At 43.1% G+C, this 24,378-nt stretch overlaps 1 protein-coding gene across 12 annotated transcripts in view; it reads right to left on the minus strand.

Moving 5' to 3' along the window:
• Positions 1–24,378, minus strand: part of BLTP1 (bridge-like lipid transfer protein family member 1) — a 392,853-nt gene that overhangs the window by 333,782 nt on the left and 34,693 nt on the right. For all 12 annotated transcript variants that reach the window (XM_075348975.1, XM_075349025.1, XM_075348994.1 and 9 more), the window contains exons 4-5: positions 20,588–20,666; positions 16,505–16,569 (exon numbers count right to left, since the gene is read on the minus strand). In XM_075348975.1, coding sequence (XP_075205090.1) covers positions 16,505–16,569; positions 20,588–20,666 — 144 coding nt within the window. The remainder of the gene's footprint in view (positions 1–16,504; positions 16,570–20,587; positions 20,667–24,378) is intronic.

Raw genomic sequence — 24,378 nt, forward strand, 5'->3', positions numbered from 1 at the left:
TATTTCTGTATTGAGGAGAGCCCACTTAATTTACCAGGTGCAGGTCTCCAGAAGCACAAGCATGGGACAATATATGGGCACTAAAATGTATGGGCACTACAATAACATTTTCACACAGCAACATCCATTGCTGCTAGTTTCTGGAAAACACCCATGGAGTAAAAAAAATTTCACCGACCAATCGTATAAAATTCTGTGACACACCTATGGTGTCAATATAATCACTGCACCCCTAGATGAATTCAGTGCAAGATGTATTTTGTAAGCTTGGGTCACTTATGGGGACGGTGGTCTGTTGTTCTAGCACATGAGGGGCTCTGCGATTGTGACATGGAGTCCACAGACCATAACAGCACAATCTGCACTATAATATGGCGCACCTTTCCTTCTGTAGGATATTGGCACACTTGAGAGAAATTGCACAACAAACTGTGTGGTCCATTTTTTTTCTTATTAGCCAGTATAAAAATTAAAAACTTGGGGCTAAAAAACCATTTTATTGGTAAAAATGTAATTATTATTTTTCACCATCCAATAGTATACAATTTTATGAGGCACATGTGGTGTCAATATGCTCATTGCACCGCTAGATGAATTACTTGAAGGGTGTAGTTTGTAAAATGGGGTCACTTATGGGGTGTCTACTTTTTTAGTTACTAAACCCAGAGATGAACTCCTAGAGGGGTGTAATTTCCAACATTTGGTCGCTTGAGAGGGTTCCAACTGTCCTGGCATTTAGGGGCTCTGTATATGGGGTATGAAAACCATTCTAGGAAAATCTGTGTTTCAAAAATCATATGGCGCTTCTTCCCTTCTGAGCCCTGCGGTGCAGCCAAATAGTACTGTAGAGTCATATATGGCATATTGCTACATTCAGGAGAAATTGTGTAACATATTATGGGGCCTTTTTTTTACCTATTCCCCTCGTGAAAATGGGAAATCTGTGATTGAAAGAATATTTTAAAGGGTCAACATGAAATTATCGTGTCTTCACCGCCCAATAGTATAACATTTTGTGCCACACCTGTAGTGTCAATAAGCTCACTGCACCCCCTAGATGAATTTATAGAGGGATGTACTCTAAAAAAATGGGGTCACTTGTGTGTGTTTGCGGAGGGGGGGGCATTTATTCCTTTCTGAGCTTTGCACTGTGCCTCAAATATAGGTGTGTATCAAATTGTACTGTTTGTTTTCTCTTATCACGCTTTTGAAAATTAAGAAAATTGAGGCCAAAGCAACATTGTATAGTAGAAAATGGGAAATTTTATTTACTCAGCCCAATATTATAGAATTCTGTGAATCACCCGAAAAATGCTCAATAAACCCCTAGGTAAATTCCTCAAGAGGTAGTTTCCAACGTGGAGTCAATTTTGGGGGGTTTCTACTGTTTTGCCACATTAGGGGCTCTTCAAATGTGACATGATGTCTGCAAATGTATTCCAGCCAAAATGGAGCTCCAAAATTCAAATATTCCTTCCCTTCCAATCTCTGCCGTATGTTCAAAATGTAGTTTTCTACCACATATGGGGTATTTGTGTACACAGGAGACATTACATAACAAATTGTCCATTTACTCCTGTTACCTTTATGAAAATTTAAAAAAGCAACATTTATGTGATAAAAATGTATTTTTTCCTTTTCACAGCTCTGTGAAGCTCCTGTGGGTTCAAGGTGCTCATCACACCTCAAAATATATTCCTTGAGGGGTGTAATTTCCAAAATAGGGTCAAATATGGTGGCTTCCTTTGTTCATGCACATCAGGGGCTCGGCAAATGAAACATGGCGTCCACTATCTATTCCAGCCAATTTTACGTTCCAAAAGTCAAATGGTGCTCCTTCTCTTCTGAGCCCTGCCTTGCGCCCAAACAATAGGTGCCCACCACATATGGGGTATCAAGGTGCTCAGGAGAAATTACACAACACATTTTATGGGCCAATTACTACTGTTAACCTTATGAAAATACAAAATTTGAGGTTTAAGCAATATTTGTGTGGAAAAAAACTAAAAGTTTCATTTTTTCGTTCCACAGTGCTTTAATTCACGGGAAGCACCTAAAAGATTGATAAACTTTTTAAATGCGGTTTTCAGCAATTTGAGGGGTGCAGTTTTTAAAATGGTATATATATTTTTGGGTATTTTCTGTTGTTATGTAGGCTACTTCATATGTGATGTGGTCCCTAAAAATATTAGTTTTGTAAATTTTGTTACAAAAACGAGAAATTGCTGATAATTTTTTAAACCTTCTAAACCTTCTAACTTACTGACAAAAAAATTATGTTTGTTTCAAAAATGGAGCTGAAAGTAGACATGTGGGAAATGTTATTTATTAACTATTTTGTGTGACATAACTCTGGGTTAAAAGGCATAAGAATTAAAAGTTCGAAAATTGCTAAATTTTCCCCAAAATTCTATATATTTTTACAAATATAACAGAAAAAAAGAAAACACAGGCAGCACTCCTGGAAAAAAAAATTAGGAAAAAGTAGATGTTGATAGCCCATGTGGCGTGGCAACTTTTTGGTTGTTTCCAACCTTTACCAAGCCGTTGGAAACACCTGAAACCTCACCACGCCACATAGGCTATTAAAACCACTTTTTCCTAGTTTTTTTCTGGAGTGCTGCCTGTTATTTTTTCTAATATATTATCTACCTTTGTATATACGGTATTTTGAGAGGCCTTGATCTCATCTTTCATTTTCAAATATGCTGTTCTAATTTTCTAGCTATTTTCACAAATAAATTTAGGTTGAAATTTTTTATAATTTAACACTAAAATGAAGTACAATGCGTCATTAAAAAAGATAATTTTGTTTACTTACCGTAAATTCTTTTTCTTATAGTTCCGACATGGGAGACCCAGACCATGGGTGTATAGCTTCTGCCTCCGGAGGACACACAAAGTACTACACTAAAAAGTGTAGCTCCTCCCTCCGAGCATATACACCCCCTGGATGACCAAATCTAGCCAGTTTAGTGCAAAAGCTGAAGGAGGACATCCACCCACAAGTAGAGACAGAGCAAAACCCGGAACAACCGGAACCTCTGACTACAACAACAGCCGGTGAAAATACACGGAACAAGAAAACTGCCAACAGGCAACAGGGAGGGTGCTGGGTCTCCCATGTCGGAACTATAAGAAAAAGAATTTACGGTAAGTAAACAAAATTCTCTTTTTCTTCATCGTTCCTTATGGGAGACCCAGACCATGGGACGTCTCAAAGCAGTCCATGGGTGGGAAATAAACAGAAAACTGAGAAGTAGGCAAAACCTAACTTCAAAAATGGGCGACAGCCGCCTGAAGGATGCGTCTGCCCAAGCTCGCATCTGCCGAAGCATGAGCATGCACTTGGTAGTGCTTTGAAAAGGTGTGCAGACTAGACCAAGTGGCAGCCTGACAGACCTGCTGAGCCGTAGCCTGGTGCCTGAAAGCCCAAGAGGCACCGACAGCTCTGGTCGAGTGTGCCTTGATCCCCGGCGGGGGAGGCACCTGAGTACTCTGGTAGGCATCGGATATGGCCAACCTAATCCAACGAGCTAGGGTCGGTTTAGAAGCCGAGAGACCCTTGCGCTGACCTGTGGTCAGCACAAAAAGAGAGGTGCACCGCCTAAGAGCGGCGGTGCGTGACACATAGATCCGGAGCGCCCGCACCAGATCTAAAGTATGCAACGCTTTCTCAAAGCGATGAACAGGGGCCGGACAAAGGGAAGGCAATGAAATGTCCTGGTTAAGGTGGAAAGGAGACACCACCTTAGGAAGAAAGTCCGGAGTCGGACAGAGAACTACCTTGTCTTGGTGAAAAACCAAAAAAGGTGACTCCGAAGAGAGCGCGGCCAAATCAGAGACTCTCCTGAGAGAAGTTATGGCCAGCAGAAAGACGACTTTCTGTGAAAGTCGAAACAAAGAAACTTCCCTAAGAGGCTCAAAGGGGGGTTTCTGTAAGGCCGTGAGGACCAGATTAAGGTCCCAGGGATCCAAAGGCCGCCGGTAAGGTGGAATGATGTGAGATGCTCCCTGCATGAAGGTGCGCACCTGAGCCAGTCGGACGATACGCCGCTGAAAGAACACTGACAGCGCCGAGACCTGTCCTTTAAGAGAATTGAGGGATAGTCCTAGCTGCAGACCGGACTGTAGAAAGGAAAAAGGCCAAGGAGCATGGCCGGAAGAACGACACCAGGACAGGAAAATTCTCCAAGTCCTGTGGTAAATTTTTGCCGAGGAAGACTTCCGAGCCTGAGTCATAGTGGAGATGACTTCGGGAGGAATGCCGGAAGCCGTCAGGATCCAGGACTCAAGAGCCACGCCGTCAATCTGAGAGCCACAGAATTCTGGCGGAAAAACGGACCTTGAGAGAGAAGGTCTGGGCGGTCCGGGAGATGCCACGGCACCTCTACGGACAGACGAAGCAGGTCTGGGTACCAAGCTCGCCTGGGCCAGTCTGGAGCGATGAGTATGACCCGACGGCCCTCCATTCTGATCTTGCGCAGGACTCTGGGCAAGAGAGCTAGAGGGGGAAACACGTAAGCCAGACGAAACTGGGACCAATCCTGAACCAGCGCGTCCGCTGCAAAGGCCTGAGGATCGTGGGAGCGAGCCACGTAAACCGGGACCTTGTTGTTGTGCCGGGATGCCATTAGATCCACTTCCGGAGTGCCCCACTTGCGGCAGATCGACCGGAACACTGCCTGATGCAGAGCCCACTCGCCGCTGTCCACGGTTTGACGGCTGAGATAATCTGCCTCCCAGTTTTCCACGCCTGGGATATGGACTGCGGATATGGTGGACTTGGAGTCCTCCGTCCACTGCAGGATGCGTTGAACCTCCAACATTGCCAGGCGGCTGCGAGTCCCGCCCTGGTGATTGATGTAGGCAACTGCTGTCGCTTTGTCTGACTGGACTCGAATGTGCTTGCCCGCCAACAGGTGGTGAAAGGCTACGAGAGCTAGGAGCACAGCTCTGATTTCCAGCACATTGATCGAGAGGACTGATTCGGACGGAGTCAAAATGCCCTGTGCTCGGTGGTGGAGAAATACTGCTCCCCAGCCGGAAAAACTGGCATCCGTGGTGAGGATCACCCAGGACGGGGTTAGAAAGGAGCGTCCCTGAGACAGAGAGAGAGGCCGAAGCCACCACTGAAGAGAGTTCCTGGCTTGTGGCGACAGAGCCACCAACCTGTGCAAGGAAGAAATCCGCTTGTCCCAGCAGCGGAGAATGTCCAGCTGCAGAGGACGCAGATGGAACTGGGCAAAGGGAACCGCTTCCATTAACGCCACCATCTGACCCAACAACTGCATGAGGTGCCTGATGGAGTGACGGCGGGGCCTCAAAAGAGAGCGCACCGCCAGATGGAGGGACTGCTGTTTGACTAAGGGCAGCTTGACAAGTGCCGGCAGAGTTTCGAATTGCGTCCCTAGGCACGTGAGTTTTTGGGTCGGGGTCAGAGTGGACTTGGGCAGATTGACAAGCCACCCGAATTGAACAAGAGTGGCGAGAGTGAGCGAGACACTCCGCTGACAGTCTGCGCTGGATGAAGCCTTGACAAGAAGGTCGTCCAAGTAAGGATGAAACTGCAATTGGCACATGCAGATAGGCATCTCTGATGTCGATGGATGCCAGGAAATCTCCTTGGGTCATCGAGGCAATGACTGATCGCAGAGACTCCATGCGAAAATGCCGCACCTGAACATGCTTGTTGAGAAGCTTGAGATCCAGGATGGGCCGGAAGGAACCATCCTTTTTGGGGACTAGGAAGAGATTTGAATAGAAACCTCTGAACCGTTCCCTGGCGGGAACCGGCACAATTACTCCGTTGGCCTGCAAGGATGTCACGGCCTGAGAGAAGGCGGCGGCCTTGGAGCAGGGAGGAGTTGACAGAAAAAATCTGTTTGGCGGGGTGGAAGAGAACTCTATCCTGTAGCCGTGGGAGATGATATCCCGCACCCACTGGTCGGAGACGTGTTGAAACCACACGTCGCCAAAGTGGGAGAGCCTGCCACCGACCAAGGACGTTGCTGGCTCGGCCAGATAGTCAAGAGGAGGCTGCCTTGGTGGCAGCAGCTCCTGCGGACCCTTGTGGACGCGGCTTCTTGCGCCAGGTGGGCTTCTGGTCCTTGGCCGAGTTAGTGGATGAGGCCGAGGGCTTAGAGGATGACCAGTTAGAGGAACGAAAGGAACGAAACCTCGACTGGTTCCTGCCCTGGACAGGTTTCCTGGCTTTAGTCTGTGGCAAGGAAGTACTGTTCCCGCCAGTAGCCTCCTTAATGATTTCATCCAGCTGTTCACCGAACAGCCTGGACCCAGCAAATGGGAGCCCAGCAAGGTACTTCTTTGAGGCAGCATCCGCCTTCCACTCACGAAGCCACAAGATCTTGCGGATAGCGAGGAAATTGGCGGAGGCCACCGCAGTGCGGTGAGAGGCCTCCAGCATGGCAGACATGGCGTAGGCTGAAAAGGCTGAAGCCTGGGAAGTTAAAGCAACCAATTCAGGCATAGAGTCCCTAGTGAGGGTATGCATCTCCTCCAGAGAAGCAGAGATGGCTTTGAGAGCCCACAATGCTGCAAAGGATGGGGAGAACGAGGCCCTTGCCGCCTCATAGACAGACTTGGCCAGGAGGTCAACCTGGCGGTCAGTGGGATCCTTGAGTGAGGTGCCATCAGCCACAGATACAACTGTCCGGGCTGAGAGTCTAGACACCGGAGGGTCCACCTTTGGTGAGAGAGCCCACTCCTTGACCACCTCTGGTGGAAAAGGAAAACGGTCATCAGAACCACGCTTAGGAAAGCGTTTGTCAGGACAGGCTCTGGGCTTGGACACAGTGGTCTGAAAACTGGAGTGGTTAAAGAACACACTCCTTGGTCTCTTAGGCAAAGTAAACTGGTGCTTTTCTGCCAGAGAGGGTTGCTCCTCTGATACTGGCGGATTGAGGTCCAGTACAGTATTAATGGACGCAATCAAATCACTAACATCTGCATCCCCCTCAGTCAGATCAATGGGGCACATAGAGGTAGCGTCCGAGCCCCCAGTAAAGACATCCTCCTCGTCCTGCGAATCGGCTCGTGAATCGGAGCCGCGGGACGAGGAAGGAGAGGGGTCCCTGCGTTTCCTTTTCGGAGGACGGGGTCTGGGAGCAGATGAAGAATCCTCTGTGAGCTCTGCAGAGCGAGCCGAAGCAGCAGAGGCACGCTGTGAAGGGGGCTGATGCATGCTCAGCAGAGTCCGGGACAGCTCTCCCATGGAGTCAGCAAAGGACTGGGAGATAGACTTAGTAAACAATTCTACCCAAGCCGGGGGTTCAGCCACCGGGGCCGGAGCAGCCTGAGGGACCACTGGGGAGACTCCAGGCTGAGGCACCACCATGTTAGAGCAGGCATCACAATGAGGATATGTGCTCGGTTCAGGCAGTACGAGCTTACATGCAGTGCATATTGAGTACAGCCTTGCAGCCTTGCTCCTAGTGTGAGACATGCTGCTGAGGTGGGGGCTCTGCAGTAAAGAACACACTCCTTCAGAATGATCCCCAGAGAGTGTATAAGAAAGTCCACAACCAGAGGTTGTGGCTTACCAGACCGTTTTGTGTGCCCTCCGGATTCCACAGCTCGGACCCCCAGACAGGTTGCAGAGATGCAGCAGCCAGCGCCGATCAGTGTGAGACGCTGATAAAATGGCGCCGGAGTGAGGAGGAGGGGCGGGGCCTAGTCCAAGAGCGGGAACCGGAGGGCCAAGGGGATATACAGGGGAGGGAAACATCTCCTCAGAGAGGAGTGTCCTCCCCTGTGCTGAACGGCCGGTGGGCGGCGCCGCACTGTCCCTCTGCATGAATGACATGCAGGGGCAGTGAAACCGAAAGTAGGCCGCAGCTGAAGCCGGGGACTAAATTTTACAGTGCGGCCGGCGAGCAGGCACCCTCGGCTCGGTTCTCAGGGGAAACCCAGAGAACCGGCCGGAAATGTCACCAAAATAACTAACACACTCTCCCCAACAATAAAAAATGCAAGGGACCCCCTGACAATAACGGCTCAATACTTAGCTTGAGAGACGCAGGGCCAGGTCCCTGAGGGATGAGTGCTCCGTCCGGCAGGGTCCTGAGAGGGCTGCGGATGGAGACCGGTCTCCTGCAAAGCAGTGAGAACCGTGCTGGCTCCCACTTCAAGCCAGAGCCCGAGGGATGGTGAAGGAGCGCGGCATGTAAAGGCTCCAGCCTTGAAATCAACCTTAACAGCACCGCCGACACAGTGGGGTGAGAAGGGACATGCCGGGGGTCCAGCTTGGACCCGCTTTTCTTCCAACTCTTTAAAATCAAAAATCAGATGAAAATGCATGTGTGATCCTCCTGAACACAAAGCATTGAACTGGCTAGATTTGGTCATCCAGGGGGTGTATATGCTCGGAGGGAGGAGCTACACTTTTTAGTGTAGTACTTTGTGTGTCCTCCGGAGGCAGAAGCTATACACCCATGGTCTGGGTCTCCCATAAGGAACGATGAAGAAAACAAACATTCTCAGAATCACTTAGATCTGTTAAAGTGTTCCAGAGTTGTTAACACAAAGTGACAATAGTTAGAATTGTAAAATTTGTCTTGGTAAGGAAGGTGAAAGCAGGCTTTAGCGGTAAGGGGTGAAATTACTTGTATTGTACATTTTTTAATCTATTCTGCCCTTTGTCATATGTATTCACTAGGAGCCTCAGTAGTTTCCCATTGTTTGCTTTGCCTCTTCCAGCTTCTTTCCACTCCACAGATTTATACAGGGGCTGCTGATAAGTCTTTGGCTTTACTCAGAAAGAAACAAGATAAGATGATGAAACTTTATATTTCTTCCACATACTCTCCACTGATGTCAACACACTTCTTACATCGATATGCCAAGTTCTGTAAGCCTAGCAAAAAAACAGGCATCCGTAGAAGCTATGGCATCAGAAATGGTGTGAAATTTGGTACCCTTGAGGTGTTTCTTCAGGTTTGGAAACAGATGATAGTTGGAGGGAGCTAGATCTGGTCAATAAGGTGGGTGATCAACCAATTGGAAGCCCAGCTCTGCCAGTTTTGCCATGGTCACTTGTGCAGTGTGAGCGGAGGCATTGTCTTGCAGGAACAAGATTCCTTTGGACAGGTTGCTGCGCCTTTTGGCCTTCAGAGCTACCTTCAATTGGTCCAAAAGTTCAATGTAATACAATGCATTGATAGTGGAACCCTTTTGAAGGTAGTCCACTAGCACCACGCCCTCCTTATCCCTGAACACAGACGCCATTACCTTAGTGGCTGATTTTTGCACCCTGAACTGCTTTGAATGATGAGAACCACTGTGCCTCCACTCTTTTGACTGCTCCTTGTTTTCAGGGTCATACAAATAAATCCAGGTCTCATCCATAGTGACCAGATGATCCAGGAAGTTCTTATCAGTCCGGAAACACTGACAAATGGACCGGGAAGTTTTCACTGGAATGCTTCTCTGATTTGTTGTTAAACATTTGGGGACCCACTTTGCAGATAGCTTCCTCATGTTAAAATGTTCATGGATAATGACACAAACACGTTCACAGGAAATCCATGATGTCTGCTATTGCTTTAGCTGAAATTCATCGATTCTCCAGTATGAGGTTTATTCACAGCATCGATGATCTCCAGAACAACCACCACTCTCGGTCATCCAGGACATTCATCATCATTGGTGCTGAAGTTTTAAATTTGACAACCCAGTTCTTAACTGTGGAATATGAAGGGCATTGATACTCCAATGTCTGCGACATATTACTATGAATATCCTTTGTAGACGTTCCTTGCAAAACCAAGAATTTTATCACTCATCTGCTCTCAGTTGCTGTGAAGATCACATTAGACTACACTATTTTGTTTACCCGCATGCGTAGAACACTGTTGCCATAAGCAACAAACACTAAATTTTGAAAACATAGACACATAAGGCTTTCATGTGATTTAACATTGGTTACCATAGAAACAAAAAAGATAAAGCCAAAGACTTAGCAGCCCCTTGTAGTGGCAGAAGCTGTAATTTGCTCATTCACTGAAGACAGAGCTGTAGACAGATTTGAGGGAGTTCTTGAGAGTGTGTGATCAGTGGAGGAGACAGTATATAACTGATAAGAGTTTGAGATTAAACATTCTTTTCCTCATAAGGTAACTTTTTAAATATTGTTTTTAATTTTCTATCATACTGCTTATTTAAGGAGTATTGTAATATTGCAGAATAAGAAAAAAAATAGTGTTTTCCTACTGTCAAAGCTTTTTTGGTCCTATTGGGCTGCAAGGCTGACAAAAAATGTGACTAGTACAACTTGTATAATAGCAAAAATAGATGAAGTGAGTATTTATAGCCGTATGTGTTCTGCGTGTCTCTTTAACTTCACTATAACCGCTAATACTCCTTTTTACGGACATGAGGTATAACACACCCAAAACAGGTGAAAATGCAGTAGCTGTCAGCTGTACAATATAGAGGACACCCTACCGCATCAGTCATCAATAGTGACAACAGCATCTAGATGGTTAACAGTGTGGGGAGGGAGACTCCCTCTTTAACCCTAATGGCATCCCGACTTCACGATTATGTGGTCCTGATGGTTGACATTGTAATCCGGACCAAAATAAAGATCTTAGCGTCTGTCAGCTATAGTGGCCTGTTCAGACGTTTGCAGCATCTTAGTGGTAAAAATATAATTTTTCAATCCTGTCATTCCACATTGCGTTAATTCCTGAAAAGCACAAGACATGTTGGAGCAGTTTTGCATATGGGGAGGGGGTACTTTTTTAGAATCATATCACTTTAGGGAGGATTTTCAAATATAAAGGTCCCCAAAGTCATTTAAAAAAAAAAAATCTAATATGTCCCTATAAATATAAGTTTTCGAAAATCCCCGTTTAAACCTTATAACATCTTGTCAAAATTAAAGGACATTTACATTATGTCCGCTTTACATTAGCACCATTTGTCAAATGTTATTTGTTATTAATTAACTATTTGGTGTGTAATAATCTGGATTAAAGGTATAAAACATTCAAAGTTGAAAACGGCTATTTTTTAAAAAATTGACAAATTTCTAATAAGTTCAAAAAGTAAAGGAAAAAATATTGACCTAAATTTACTACTAAAAGTAAAAATCTGTAATGGAAAAAACAATCTATATAAAAATCCCAGGGATAAGTTGAAACACTCCAGAGTAATTGACAAAGTGACATGTCAGATTTGAACATTTTGTCCTGGTCGTTAAGGATTTAAAGTGCGGAAATGCCAAAATCAAAAGCGTTTCATCTCCCTTGTTACATAACATCAGTCCATTTTGTCAGTGTTCACTGTGATATAGTCTTCAGTTTTCAGTCTGTAGCAAAGGGGCTACTGCCAAATTTTAAAGTCACTGTAACAAATCTCAGCTACAAAGTACAGATCTTCTTTCGTTGCCATTATGAGAAACGGTTTGGGTTTTTTTGACCACAGAACAAGGTATACCATAATTGGAAAAGTGGGCGAGATTATTTATGTATAACTGTTAATGCCAATTCATACAATATAATAAATGAGAAAGTAAAACACTTAATGAAAGAGAAGAGCAGAAAGTTAGGGTATTAATTAGGAGAATCTCCTCTAAGAGACTCTGATCAATTATACATAGAAAATTAAAGAGGACAACGGTCCACGAGGGATACTGTCAAGCTATCACTAACAAGAAGATGATTGCGCTTTTTCTCTATGAATTAATCCTCTTGGGTAGCCATTGGGCCTCATTAAGAGACTAATCCTAAATTATGTAAGACAAATTAGGCAAGTTGCGTTTAACTTTCAATCTTTAGTATTTAATAAAATAAAACTAAATGCTTGGAGTCAAACAGACATTTCTGAGGTGCCATACAGAAAATCATGTTAAGCCCCCTGTATTAATGATTATAATCGCAGAAGATGTATGCAACAAGCATACAATTGTCAAATAAAAACGCTGTGCCAATTAAAGGGCTACTCCCAATACTGAACGTTATCAGCTAAACTCACTATAGGTGATAACTTTTTGATTGGTGCTGGCTGGACTGCAGGAACTAGTCCACTAGTCCCAAGAAAAAAGCTCTCACATGGCCTTTACTGATGAAGAGGCACGCCACCACTGCAGTAATCCTCTATGAGACTGGCGGAGTTTGCTGAGGGCAGTATGGAGCTTTTATGGTGTTCAGAGCTTGGCTCTGCAGCTCTAGAGCTCAGAACTGGTAAGAATGATCCTCTTTGTAACAGTTGAGCCTTGCACTGCATCTGGTCAGGACTTAAAGGGAACCTGTTACCGGATGTTTATAATACTTACCTAACAGTTAGTGTGGAGCAGACTGGTCGGATGGGCAACTCCGTTTTCCGAGTCCCGCACCTCCTCTTTCGGCTATCTTGGTTTTCCTTCTGACGCTAGTGTGGATGACGCATTCTATGTCACCTACACTAGCAGACAGTGTTGTTCTGTACAGGCGCACTTTGGTCTGCCCTGTCTCTTCCTTTTTTTCCTTCCACAATGCTTCGGAAGCATCTGAAGGGTTTATTAACTTTTTGGATGTGGTTTTGAGGCGATTGAGAGATGCAGTTTTTAGAATGGTGTCACTCTCAAAGTCACTTCAATTGTTTTTAATTTGATTTTGTTGGAAAATAAGAACTTGCTGATAAACGTTTAAACCTTCTAACAAAAAAAAAAAAAAAAAAAGTTATGGTTTAAAAATTGTGCTGCTGTAAAGTAGACACGTGGGAAATGTAATTTATTAAAGGGAATCTGTCAGCAGGTTTTTGCTACCTCATCTGAAAGTGGCATGATGTAGGCAAAGAGACCCAGACGTTTAGATTTTGTATGTAGCAGAGCTCTGAAAGCTGCCCCCGCCCATACCAGGCTTTCAGTGTACATTTCCATAGACAGAAGCCGCTAATTATAGAAGGGTCAGACTAGAGCTCACAGCAGCTGAGATGCACTAATGATAAAGATAACAGACTTATGCTAATATTGCAGGTAAACAAAAAAAGACTGAGATAAGAGACGCAAGGCTGAAGTCTCTGTTTCAACTATAGCTGCATGCTGTATTCAGGTTACATTCACAAACCTGCTGACAGAGTTCCTTCAATTATTTTGTGTGACATGACTATCTGGTTTAAGGGCATAAAAATACAAAGTTTGAAAATTACTAAATTTTGGCCACATTTCCAATATTTTCACAAATAACCGCAAAAAATATAGTTCTAAATTTACCAGTATCATGAAGTACACTATGTCACAGAAAAAAAAAAAGATCTCAGAATCAGTGGGATATGTTGAAGCTTCCAGAGTTATTAAAGTATACAGTTACACAAGTCAGAATTGGAAAAAAAATTGGCCTGGTCATGAAAGTGAAAACAGGCTCAGGGGAGGGGGGGGTTGACGAGATTCCAGTATATTCATGTGTGTGAATGCCCCAATCAAAGTCCAGACCTAAATCCTATTGAGAATTTGTGACAAGACTTGAAAATTGCTATTTACATACGTTTTCCATCCAATCTCACTGAGCTGGAGATATTTAGCAAAAATGGGCAAATATTTCAGACTCTAGATGTGCAAAGCTGGAAGACACACACCAGAAACAAATTGCAGCAATAATTGCAGAAAAAGGTGGTTCTACTAAGTATTGACTTTGTGGGGCTGAATGCAAACAAAAGTTAGAATATGCAGATTTATATTTTTTTAAATATTTAGAAAACCATGTATCATTTCCTTTACACCTCAGAAATACTTGCTACATAGTGTTTGTATATCACATAAAATCGCAATAGAATACACTTAAAGTTTGTGGGTGTACCATGAAAAAATGTGAAAAAGTTCACAAGGTATGAATACTTTTTCAAAGTATTGCAACTACTCTTTCGGAGATCTGGGCGTTTTGAAAAACTGGCAACAACAGTACCATGCTGCAGTGGAGAAAAGGTATGTAGCAATCCCAAAAGCCTTCACTGGGCTATAAAGCGATCCTCAATAAACATCTCAGACTAGCAGGATCTTCTACTACTGCTAATGACTGCAGTGTTTTATAAAGAAACATATTCTATTATGTTATGATCGTCATTGTTTAAAGCATGATATAACATTTGTAACATGGTGTTGCATAGATAACAAATAGTTTGTAATAATTTGATTTTTTTCAATGTCACTATATGTTTGTAAACTTTATCCTGTGGAATTTTTCAATAAAAAGAGTTAAAAAAAAATATCAGATTTAGGCTGGTCCCAGACGTCCGTGTTTAATCAGGTACCAGTCACACGCCTGGTTATGGTTATACGTGTGTCATACGTCTATCACATGTGTGACAACCGTGTTTGCATACGTGAGAGGGGTACCGGAGAAAACATGGGTCTGTGAAATAAAAAGATTTTCCATATTTACCTGCTGCCTCCGGCTCTGCTGCCTCCCACTTCAGACCCCCGCTCTTTATATTGATCAATTATTCACCGCACACAAGACCTGGAAGCCGGGACAACGCTGGGTACAGCACCGCGGGGAACAGGTGAGTATTCTGCAAGCACAGTGACATCCAGGAGGTCATTGGAGTTCCCAATTAACTCTGATGACACCCGCACTACAGCTTCACGGGTTCATCAGAGTTCATTGGGAACTGTGATGAGTCCCCGATGCTGTCCCCGCGATGATCCGGCTTCCAGGTTCTCATTACACACACACACACACACACACACACTGTATACACTGAGTACATATACACACATGAATACACACAAAGCAGACACGCATGGATACACCGAGCACATGCACACACAAAGCGCACATGCATGTATACACTGAACACACACACACACAAACACACTGCTGTATACTCACCCAGCGATGCGGTCCCAGTCACTGAAGTCTCCGGCGATGCTCCGGCTTCCAGCTCCACAGAACACTGAATATTGAGTATAATGAGCGGGGGTCAGGAGCGGGAGGCAGCAGAGCCAGAGAAAGCATTGCTGGATACAGGTAAATATAGAAAATCTTTTTATTAAAAAGACCCCCGTTTTCTCCGGTATGTGTCACACTGATGTCACACGGATCACATCAGTGTGCGATCCGTGTAACACACGTGCTGCCGGAGAAAAAACGGACAAGCCTGCGTGTGCGGGGTCATGAGAGGTCATACAGTCCATGTGAAAACACGGACGTGTGAGTTATAGCAAATAATAACATGGGTACGTGTGGAATCAGTGTTAAAAACGGATGTCACAGGTACCTGAAACACGGACGACTGAAACCAGCCTAAATGCTTAATGCCTAGTTAAAATACCTGGTCTGTCTTTAATTTTTGAGGCATGGTTCCTCCAATTCCCAGCTTCTCTTAATCTTACTAAATGGCTTCCTAGACTGCTTTGGGTATCTAAAACACTCTTCTCGGCACTTAGAAAGACCAGTGCTATTTACTATCATCAATGCTTTAAAAACAGAATCTCAAAGTACTAAGTATATAAAATGAAAAAGGGACTGGGATTTGGGGGAACTGCACCCAAAAAAATAAAAAAGGGGTGAGTGGCGCGCAGCAGGTATTTTAGCTATACATTTTGGACAACTTGTTTTTTTATTTAATACCCCTTCATAATGGTATAATGGAAATGTGTAAAAGCTTCTAATACACTTTGTACTTCAATTTACTTTCAAGATGTTTGCCAGTGAATGAGAACATTCGAGTTTGATTACAGACACCGAAAACCAAACTAAATCTCAAATTCGATATAATTATATCCACTCCAGACAATCTTATGAGATAAGGCAGCCTGGACTGCAGATTGATACACTTAGCAAACTTTGTAACATTGGCTACTTATTCAGAAAGAAGGCAAGGAATGTAGCAGTTTGTGTGTGTAGGAATTTATTGTTCATTTTGCACTTGAAAATATTACATAGAATAATAGTTAAATGGAGCAGCCCGTCAATTATGCACTCTACGACTCCGCTAATCTATATGACAGACTACAATAGTGGAGCATGGTTCTTGGTTATTTTTTTTTGTACCATAGACTTGAGTGGAATTTTAGAACGGCCCAAACCTCTCAACCTCAAGATCAAGGTCAAAGGAGAACAAGGAAAGAATAGAGAACGTAAGTCCCAACGGTGAGACCCGCAATGGTCTAACAATTGTCATCGATCCAACAGATAGGGTATTCTGCTCCAGATAAACTTTTAACCTTAAAAGTTTTACTAGATTCTTACATAATCTTTAGGAAATTTAACAATAATCCAAAAAGCATTTAGATTTTCTAATTGTTCTAAAAATCCCAAAACTGAATGTCAATTGTCATGAAAACCTAAAATTAGCTTGTATGGTGTAGAATTTTCAAACACAACTTAGACTAAAAAATGACTGAACAATTAGAGCGACAGCGGCCATGACCTTAGAGAGCTCTTTTGTACAAACAGTCTGGCATTTCCCTAGGATGTCAGACATCTACTCTTTATACGGTCAGAACACTTAGAAAAGCATGTTAGGCATTGGAAATCAAATAGTACACTCATACACTCACCATGTTGTTTCTGTTTTGGGTTATACATTTTCCACCATCGAAATATAATAAAACCATCTTGTATTCTGCAACGTAAAATAAGGAAAAAACAAATTGTTTATATTACAAATAATTAATGTCATATTTTCTTTGTTGCTTTAATTGGAACAGCAAGTAGTTAATTCCTCAAAATATTAAATAAGACAAGACCTTCAGCACAAGGAAATGTACTGTGGAGCTTAACCAGCAGGACAATAAGATTATACGACCGCATGATTATATGATTAAACAAAGCAGAAATGGGCACCCAGCCTGTGTCTGAGTGTGACATAGAAGCCAGAAGCTTCGAACCCATTGTACAACTGCGGCCTCCGCTCCACTAACAGAATGGGAGATAGAAAAACACACCAGCAAATTAAGGAGAAAAGACAACGTCCAATTAATCTGTGACATTTTGGTTGTGCTCAAAAGGTACAAAATGTTATCATTTATTGTATTATAAAGCAACATATCAATCAAAGTCCTCTGGATAAAAGTTCATTTAATTTACGTAAAAAAAAAAAACAAACAGCAATTGTGAAACCACTGTTAGATTTAGTTCCTTATGACTAGTGATGAGCGAACCCGGGGTTCGGTGTTTGTACCAAACAACAAAAAAAACAAAACAGAGTTCGGGTGCTTTATATATGCAAACCACTTGTGCGAGCATCGCTATGCTTGAGGAGCCCGGCCCATCCGCTTCCGGAAGTGATCTGCTTATGGCTGGCTTTATGTGGGCGGCGACTCAAACTGCCAAATTAGTGACTTCCATTGGGATTCCAGTCAAGTACAATTCCCAACCCGAACTTTATCTAAAGTTCAGCTGAACCCACCGAACAGAACTTCCACGGGTCCGCTCATCTCTACTTCTAACCAAAGATTATCAGAGTAAGGGCAGGTGCAGACGGACATATTTTCGGTGCGTATGTGACCCGACATAAAATCAGATCGTGTTTGGTCTAATATTAGTCTATGAGGCTGGGCACGTCAGATTTTTTTTCCTTGGAGAGGGTCTGTATCATGAGAAATTAAATTGCTGCAAGTCTGAGTTTGATCCGATATTCGGAAAGCACTCAGCCATGCAAGTCAATGAGTGCGTGGAAAACATTGGACTGCACTCGGATCATTTCCGCAGACTCACATAGTGGAAATGATGGATATATTTTGTTCTGTAACTTCCTCCTTACAGTGTGCACAGATTCTCTCAGTAGACAGAATCGGTGCAAACTATGCGGAGTTTGATCAAAGTGTAATTTGCATAATTTGTCCGACTCTCGGATGAGTGTACATCCATCTACACCTGTCCGAAGATCAATAATCTTCCCATATAGAATAAAAAGTCCATATTATTCTATTCACACTCATATTTCTGCACTATGCTGGAGAGTTGATTCAATGAATAGATCCTCCTCCTTTAAGACTTTTCCTCTCTCATTATGGGGAGCAGAGATTCAGAGTTGGAAAGTTCCGAACATAGACTATTGCAACATAGGATCAGATTAATCATCTCCTTTATTCTTTAAGTCACTTTTCTTTTTTTTTTTTGTCTTATGCTATTAATTTTTTCCCCCAAATCTTTCAAAATGGCACATGTGATACATGAATTTTGTACAAAATCAAAAGTGCTTTTCAGTTTTGTCTTTAAAAAGGTTTCCCACTACTAATGTGACCCCCTTTCATTTGTCCTAACTCTTCCTAACACTTTCCCAATATACTTCTGCTACCTACGCGGCTCTGGTAAGCTGATCTCCCTGCGACTCCTATATTTCTATGTGGATGTTCTCACTTTGATCCTTCCGGTCTGGAGGCCGGAATAGGACCAACTGAGCAGGGTACGTCAGTGTTTGGGGCGAGGCTGCCTCTCGGTGAATGACAGCAGTCCGGGGCCACTTCACTCTCCTCTCAGAATTCTTTACAGTGTGGTGCTTTCATCTAACAAGCTCTGCGATGTGCCGATCATTAGACCTGTGATATATTATCTGATGATGGGCACATTGCATAAAATAAATATAACATAGGAGAACACACAAAATAGGCTTTAAAAACAAATTAGAAAGATAAGGCACAGATAAAAATCGGATGGAGGAGAGAAATCAACTAAAAAAGGCACAAAAGCAACAATTCATCAAGCCCATAGGGTATGGATCCTGCAGAGGAGCAGCTGAAGGGAGCTTCTAAAGGAGCATAAACTGGTCTTTGAACATTTCTGCAGCATAGTGTTTGTGAGAGGAGGTGGAAAAATAACTCTGCAAAGGCTGATGAATAATTACACATATAAATAAGTATAGTTACTTTTCAAAACTTTTTATTTCATCAGAAAGAAGAGATGGGTGTCCAGTGTAAGACTGTGCATACAGTTTTTCAAGGAGGTTTTGGAGCAAAAATGTAATGGAAACTCTTCAAAACCTCAAAAATGTAGGGGTTTTACTCCAAAATCTCTGCGAAAAGTCTTTGTGTCCACATATCCCATCACTTAAAAAAAAAAAACTTTTCACAGGTAATGATGATCGATGGGAGTGTCACGATCGGGGAGAGGAGAGGAAAGGGGCTCCTAGACTGACCCTCACACTAGGGGGACACTAGCTATCCCTTATCTCAGACTTACCTTTGAAGGGGAGGATGTCTGAATCGCCTTCCTGACCCTGCTCCTGACCAGTCATGATCTTATACCTCTTTACCCCCTACCCCAGAGGAGATAGACAAACAAGGGAAACAAAAACTCTACCTCACAGCACGCTCACACAAAGGGTATTAAACAAGAAGAGGTAAGGAGGAAAATAAGAGCAGGGAGGAAACCACAAGACAACTAGAGAATTCCACAACAACTTCAAGCACCACGCAATATAATCACCAGCAGGACTGGACACAACAGCACAAAGACCAACATGGCAATAAACTGTAGTCGGTGTGGGAAGACAGATTCCACCATCTTACAAAGGCAGGGAGCAGAGGTGATAGGTTTTCAACAACATGAGATCCCAGAGGTAACCAGCAGGTTAGCAGAAATTAACTCTTGGTGGCCTGACCATTAATGAGCACACAGCTGGATGATGCCCGAGCCTGCCTGTGTAACTCAGGAATACCCCAAAAACCATAGTGTGGACTTTCAGAATTAGTAGTGTGAACAGCGTCTGATGCTGCCATGACACTTGGCGAGTTTAGAGCAAAACTCCATGTGACGGCGGTTTGGGTGCTTAGACCTAATCCATTTGCTGACATAAAGGGGAAGACACACTCAGGATAACATGCCCTTTCATCTCACTTTGTAAAGGCAGGGTTATGGCTGAACGGACACACTTATTTTTCTCAGCGCAAACATGGCACAACTCTCCCGCCAATCAAAACATGTTACTATACATTCTCCGATCGCAGTCATCCGGCACCCAGGAGTTACGTCGATCATTTACTTGCATACAATGCAATCTTTCCCGAGTCCCTCATAAATACGCACACTTTGCTCTGCCAAGGACGCATTTGTATTGTGATAAGTATCTGGATGACTATTGTAAAATGTACAATTATTTTAGTCTCCTTCAGCCAACCCATGGATAAACTACATCGTGTGTTAGAGTATTTGTACAGAAACTCAACTTTTCAAATAGACTTAACCTCTTCTTGTACTCACCATGGAAATTAATAGGCTGATGGACTATTTTATGTGCCCTACAGCCCACCAATTTAAAACGAGGAGTTTGATGCACTGCAACCTATGCTCTCCGTGCCACCTAGCAGGATGGTGGTGTAACGTGGACTTCTACTAGGGGACCCCATGACATGTAAATGTAAGAGTGCAAAAACTGCATTCAAAAAGGTGAAATTCTGTCATAACAGGGTTAATCTAACACTATTCTCTCAGAACTTGTGCCATTATAGGAAAGATCTATTTTTTGTACAGCTGCCCATGTCAGTGCTTAAAAAGATAACTGTGTCATCAGCTTTATGTTTCCGAGGACTCATTAGTTTGTCTGTGCAGACCCTGCAATATTCTGGGGCTATTCCTGTCAGCACTTTATAGAACCGTCCACTGCCATCTAGACAAAACCAAAAAGAACGTGAGAAACATACCTAATTGACATGTCCTCTGTAATATAATAGATTTCACGTAACATAATCTTCCCAGAAAGGACGGAGAAAGAAAATGATCCTATGAAAAAATGAGGATAGAGTATTAATCAAGAATATGCAGAATACAGTAATAAGCAAACAGATTAACCTGTCCTTTCTCATAATTCACAGTTATGTACTATGTACGATTGGGATTGTCTAACCCAATAATCAATGTACGAGGGGCTGCTGATAAGTTTTTGGCTTTACCCAGAAAAAAACGAGATGGGATGATGAAACTTTACATTTATTCCACATTCTCTCTACTGATGTCAACACAGTTCTTACATCGGTATTCTAAGTTCTTTAAGCCTAGTAAAAAGAAGGATTTTGGTTGTGCCTCAAAATAGGCATCCGTAGCAGCCATGGCATCAGAAGTGGTGTGAAATTTGGTACCCTTGAGGTGTTTCTTCAGATTTGGAAAGAGAGGATAGTTGGAGGGAGCTAGATCAGGTGAATAAGGTGGGTGGTCAACCAGCTGGAAGCCCAGCTCTGCCAGTTTTACCATAGTCACTTGTGCAATGTGAGCAGAGGCATTGTCTTGCAGGAACAAGATTCCTTTGGACAGGTTGTTGCGCCTTTTGGCCTTCAGAGCTGCCTTCAATTGATCTAAAAGTTTAATGTAAAACCTTGCATTGATGATCAATCCCAAATAGTTTGTGCGGTAATTTATCTCACCTGTCAAACGATGAAAGAAAATTTGGCTGAAACCTTTTTAAGGCCTCTTATCCATGTGGTATTGTGGTTTCATCAGATAAAATGTAATGATTGCATAATGGAAATGTATATACCGTAGTTTTCTCATATATATTCTCTATACAGAGCTGACTATCCCTAAAACAAAAGGTTGGAGCAGTTTTCCGTCGTTAAGTGAACTCATCCTCAAAGCTCTGAGAACTTTACTTAGAGGGGTTATCCACTACTTTTAGACTGATGACCTATCCTATGGATAAGTCATCAATGTCAGATCGGCTAGGGTCCAACACTCCGTACCCCGCCAATCTCCTGGTGCCACCGGTGGCAGCAGGAAGTCAGAATTGCTCAGTTCCAGAGCTGCTCCATCTTCTAATAGCGACCGCGGTCAAGTACTGCACATCCGCCTCCTATTCAGATCAATAGGAGGTGGATGTGCAGTTCCGCAACTAAGCATTTCCGTCTGTCTGCTGCCGCCGCCAGGAACAGCTGATTGGTGGGGGAGCGGGTGTCAGACCCTGGTCAATCTGACATTGATGACCTATCCTAAGGATCGGCCAGCAATGTAAAAGTAGTGGACTATCTCTTTAACTTCCTCAGCAGTCAATTTTCGTTAATACACTTTAGTTTTTTCCTCCCCTTCATCCAATAACCATAACTTTTTTTATTTTAACGTTGGCATAGCAGTATGGGTGAATTGTTTTTCTGGGATGAGTTGTACTTTTGAAAAACACAATGTTACCATATATCACAGTGGAAAATGTGGTACATTTGTGAAGAAAAAAGAAATTTTGTCAAGGTTTTTTAGATTATGCCTTTACGGTGGAATATTCTGTGGTAAATATTACTCTGAATCATGATCTTCCAGGTTGGTATGATAACTTAGAAACTAAACTTAAAAAGATTATTTTTTTCTTTTAACCCCTTCACGACCATGGACGGATCTATCTGTCATGGAGCGTATCCTGTTAAGCCCCGCCCCCTGCCGCGGGCAGGCGGCTGCGATCGGTGCACATATCAGCTGTTTTCAACAGCTGACATGTGTGCCTGCATGTTACGAGTGGAATCGCATTCCACCCGTAACATTAACCCTTTAAATCTCGCTGCCAAAGTCTGGCAGCGAGATGTATATACGTGCGTTGAAGATTTTCACTTACCGCCGCCCCCACAGGAAGTCACGTGACTTTCGGTGGTTGCCATGGTAGCACAGGGTCATGTGATGACGCCTGCAGCTATGACGTTTCACTTTCGTTTTCACCCGGCCCGAAGCCGAATGAATCAGGAAGTGACCGTATCTGCTGTTTACAGCTGTATAGCTGTGATCAGCAGATAGATCAGAGCGATCGGATTGCTGATCGCTATAGCCCCCTAGGGGACCAAGTAAAATAAAAAAAAAAAAAGTAAAAAAAAGTTTTAAAAAAAAAATAAAAAAAACGAAAAGTTGAAATCACCCCCCTTTCCCCCCATTGAAAATTAAAGGGTTAAAAAAAAAATAAATATACACATATTTGGTATCGCCGCGTTCAGATATGCCCGATCAAAATATAAAATCAATTAATCTGATTGGTAAATGGCATAGTGGCAAAAAAATTCCAAACGCCAAAATTACGTTTTTTGGTCGCCGCAAGTTTTACGCAAAATGCAATAACAGGCGATCAAAACGTAGCATCTGCGCAGAAATGGTACCATTAGAAACGTCAGCTCGAGACGCAAAAAATAAGCAGTCACAGCCATAGAGCCCAAAAAATGAGAACTCTACGGGTTTCGGAAAATGGCGCAAAACGTACACCACTTTTATTGGACAAGCATGTGAAATTTTTTTTAACCCCTTAGATAAAAGTAAACCTATACATGTTTGGTGTCGAAAAACTCGCACCGACCTCAGGCATCATACCCACACATCAGTTTTACCATATAGTGAACACCGTGAATAAAACATCCCAAAAACTATTGTGGCATCACACTTTTTTTGCTGTTTTCTCGTACACCATATGGTAAAACTTATGGTTTCATTTAAAAGTACAACTTGTCCTGCAAAAAACAAGCCCTCATAGAGCAAGATTGTCGGAAAAATAAAAAAGTTACGGGTCACGGAAGAAGGGGAGCGAAAAACAAAAACACAAAAAACGGAAAGTGCCCCGGGGCTGAAGGGGGTAAGGAGGAGAAAAAAGAAATTGTAAAAAAACAAATATCTGTTTTTTTTGTTTCCATTTCCGGAGATCTGTAACAATTTTACTTTTGTGTTATTTGGTGTGTGTGTGTGTGTGTGTAAGCTTTTTGCGTGACTAGCTGACTGTTTTATGTATACCAATTTGGGTGAGTTATGATATTTTGAGCATTATTAAATCCTTTCATGACAAGGCCAGTTTAAGATTTAGTTCTGTCCTCCCCTCTTTTCAGCGACATAACTTTTTAAATTTTTGTATAACAGACATTTGATGGCTTGTTTTTTTGAGGGACGAGTTGTACTTTAGAATGGCACCATTCATTTTACCATATACCGAGTCTAACAGAAAATGAAACCTATCCTAAAAAAAAGCCCTAGCAGGATTTTTCAGGTTTTTTTGAAGTATGCCTAAAATATAAGCCCTACTCCAAAAATAAGCCTTAGTTCTGGTTCATCATACTAATACTATCCTGAAATAAGACTTGGACAGCCCTTTCAGTAAATGTAACTGTTACTGCTGTACGTTGCACTGTTGTGTTGTTGTAAGCCCTAGAAATGTATGTGAATGCTGCATGAATATTCACCCCTTCTCTCGCCCACCCATCCTTCTATGCCAGGATCAGTGATTGGGTGCAGTCAGACTGCTGCATTACTCGCCAAGAACCGGTGGCTCTACTGACCCGAGTATGTCAGCGTGTAGGTCTATGCAGCTGTCATGCTCAGGTCAGGAGAGCAGCTGCAATGTGATCTTTGGGCGAGTATTACAACAGTCTGACTGCACACAATAACGGATGTCAGCACAGAGCGCTGGGCGGGTGAAGTGGTATATATTCATTTGCCATTAACGGATGAGCCAATCAATGACGCCAGCACAGAGCAGAGGGTGGGGGAA

Source organism: Anomaloglossus baeobatrachus, chromosome 1 (assembly GCF_048569485.1).
Source record: "Anomaloglossus baeobatrachus isolate aAnoBae1 chromosome 1, aAnoBae1.hap1, whole genome shotgun sequence".
Taxonomy (NCBI): Eukaryota; Metazoa; Chordata; class Amphibia; order Anura; family Aromobatidae; genus Anomaloglossus; species Anomaloglossus baeobatrachus.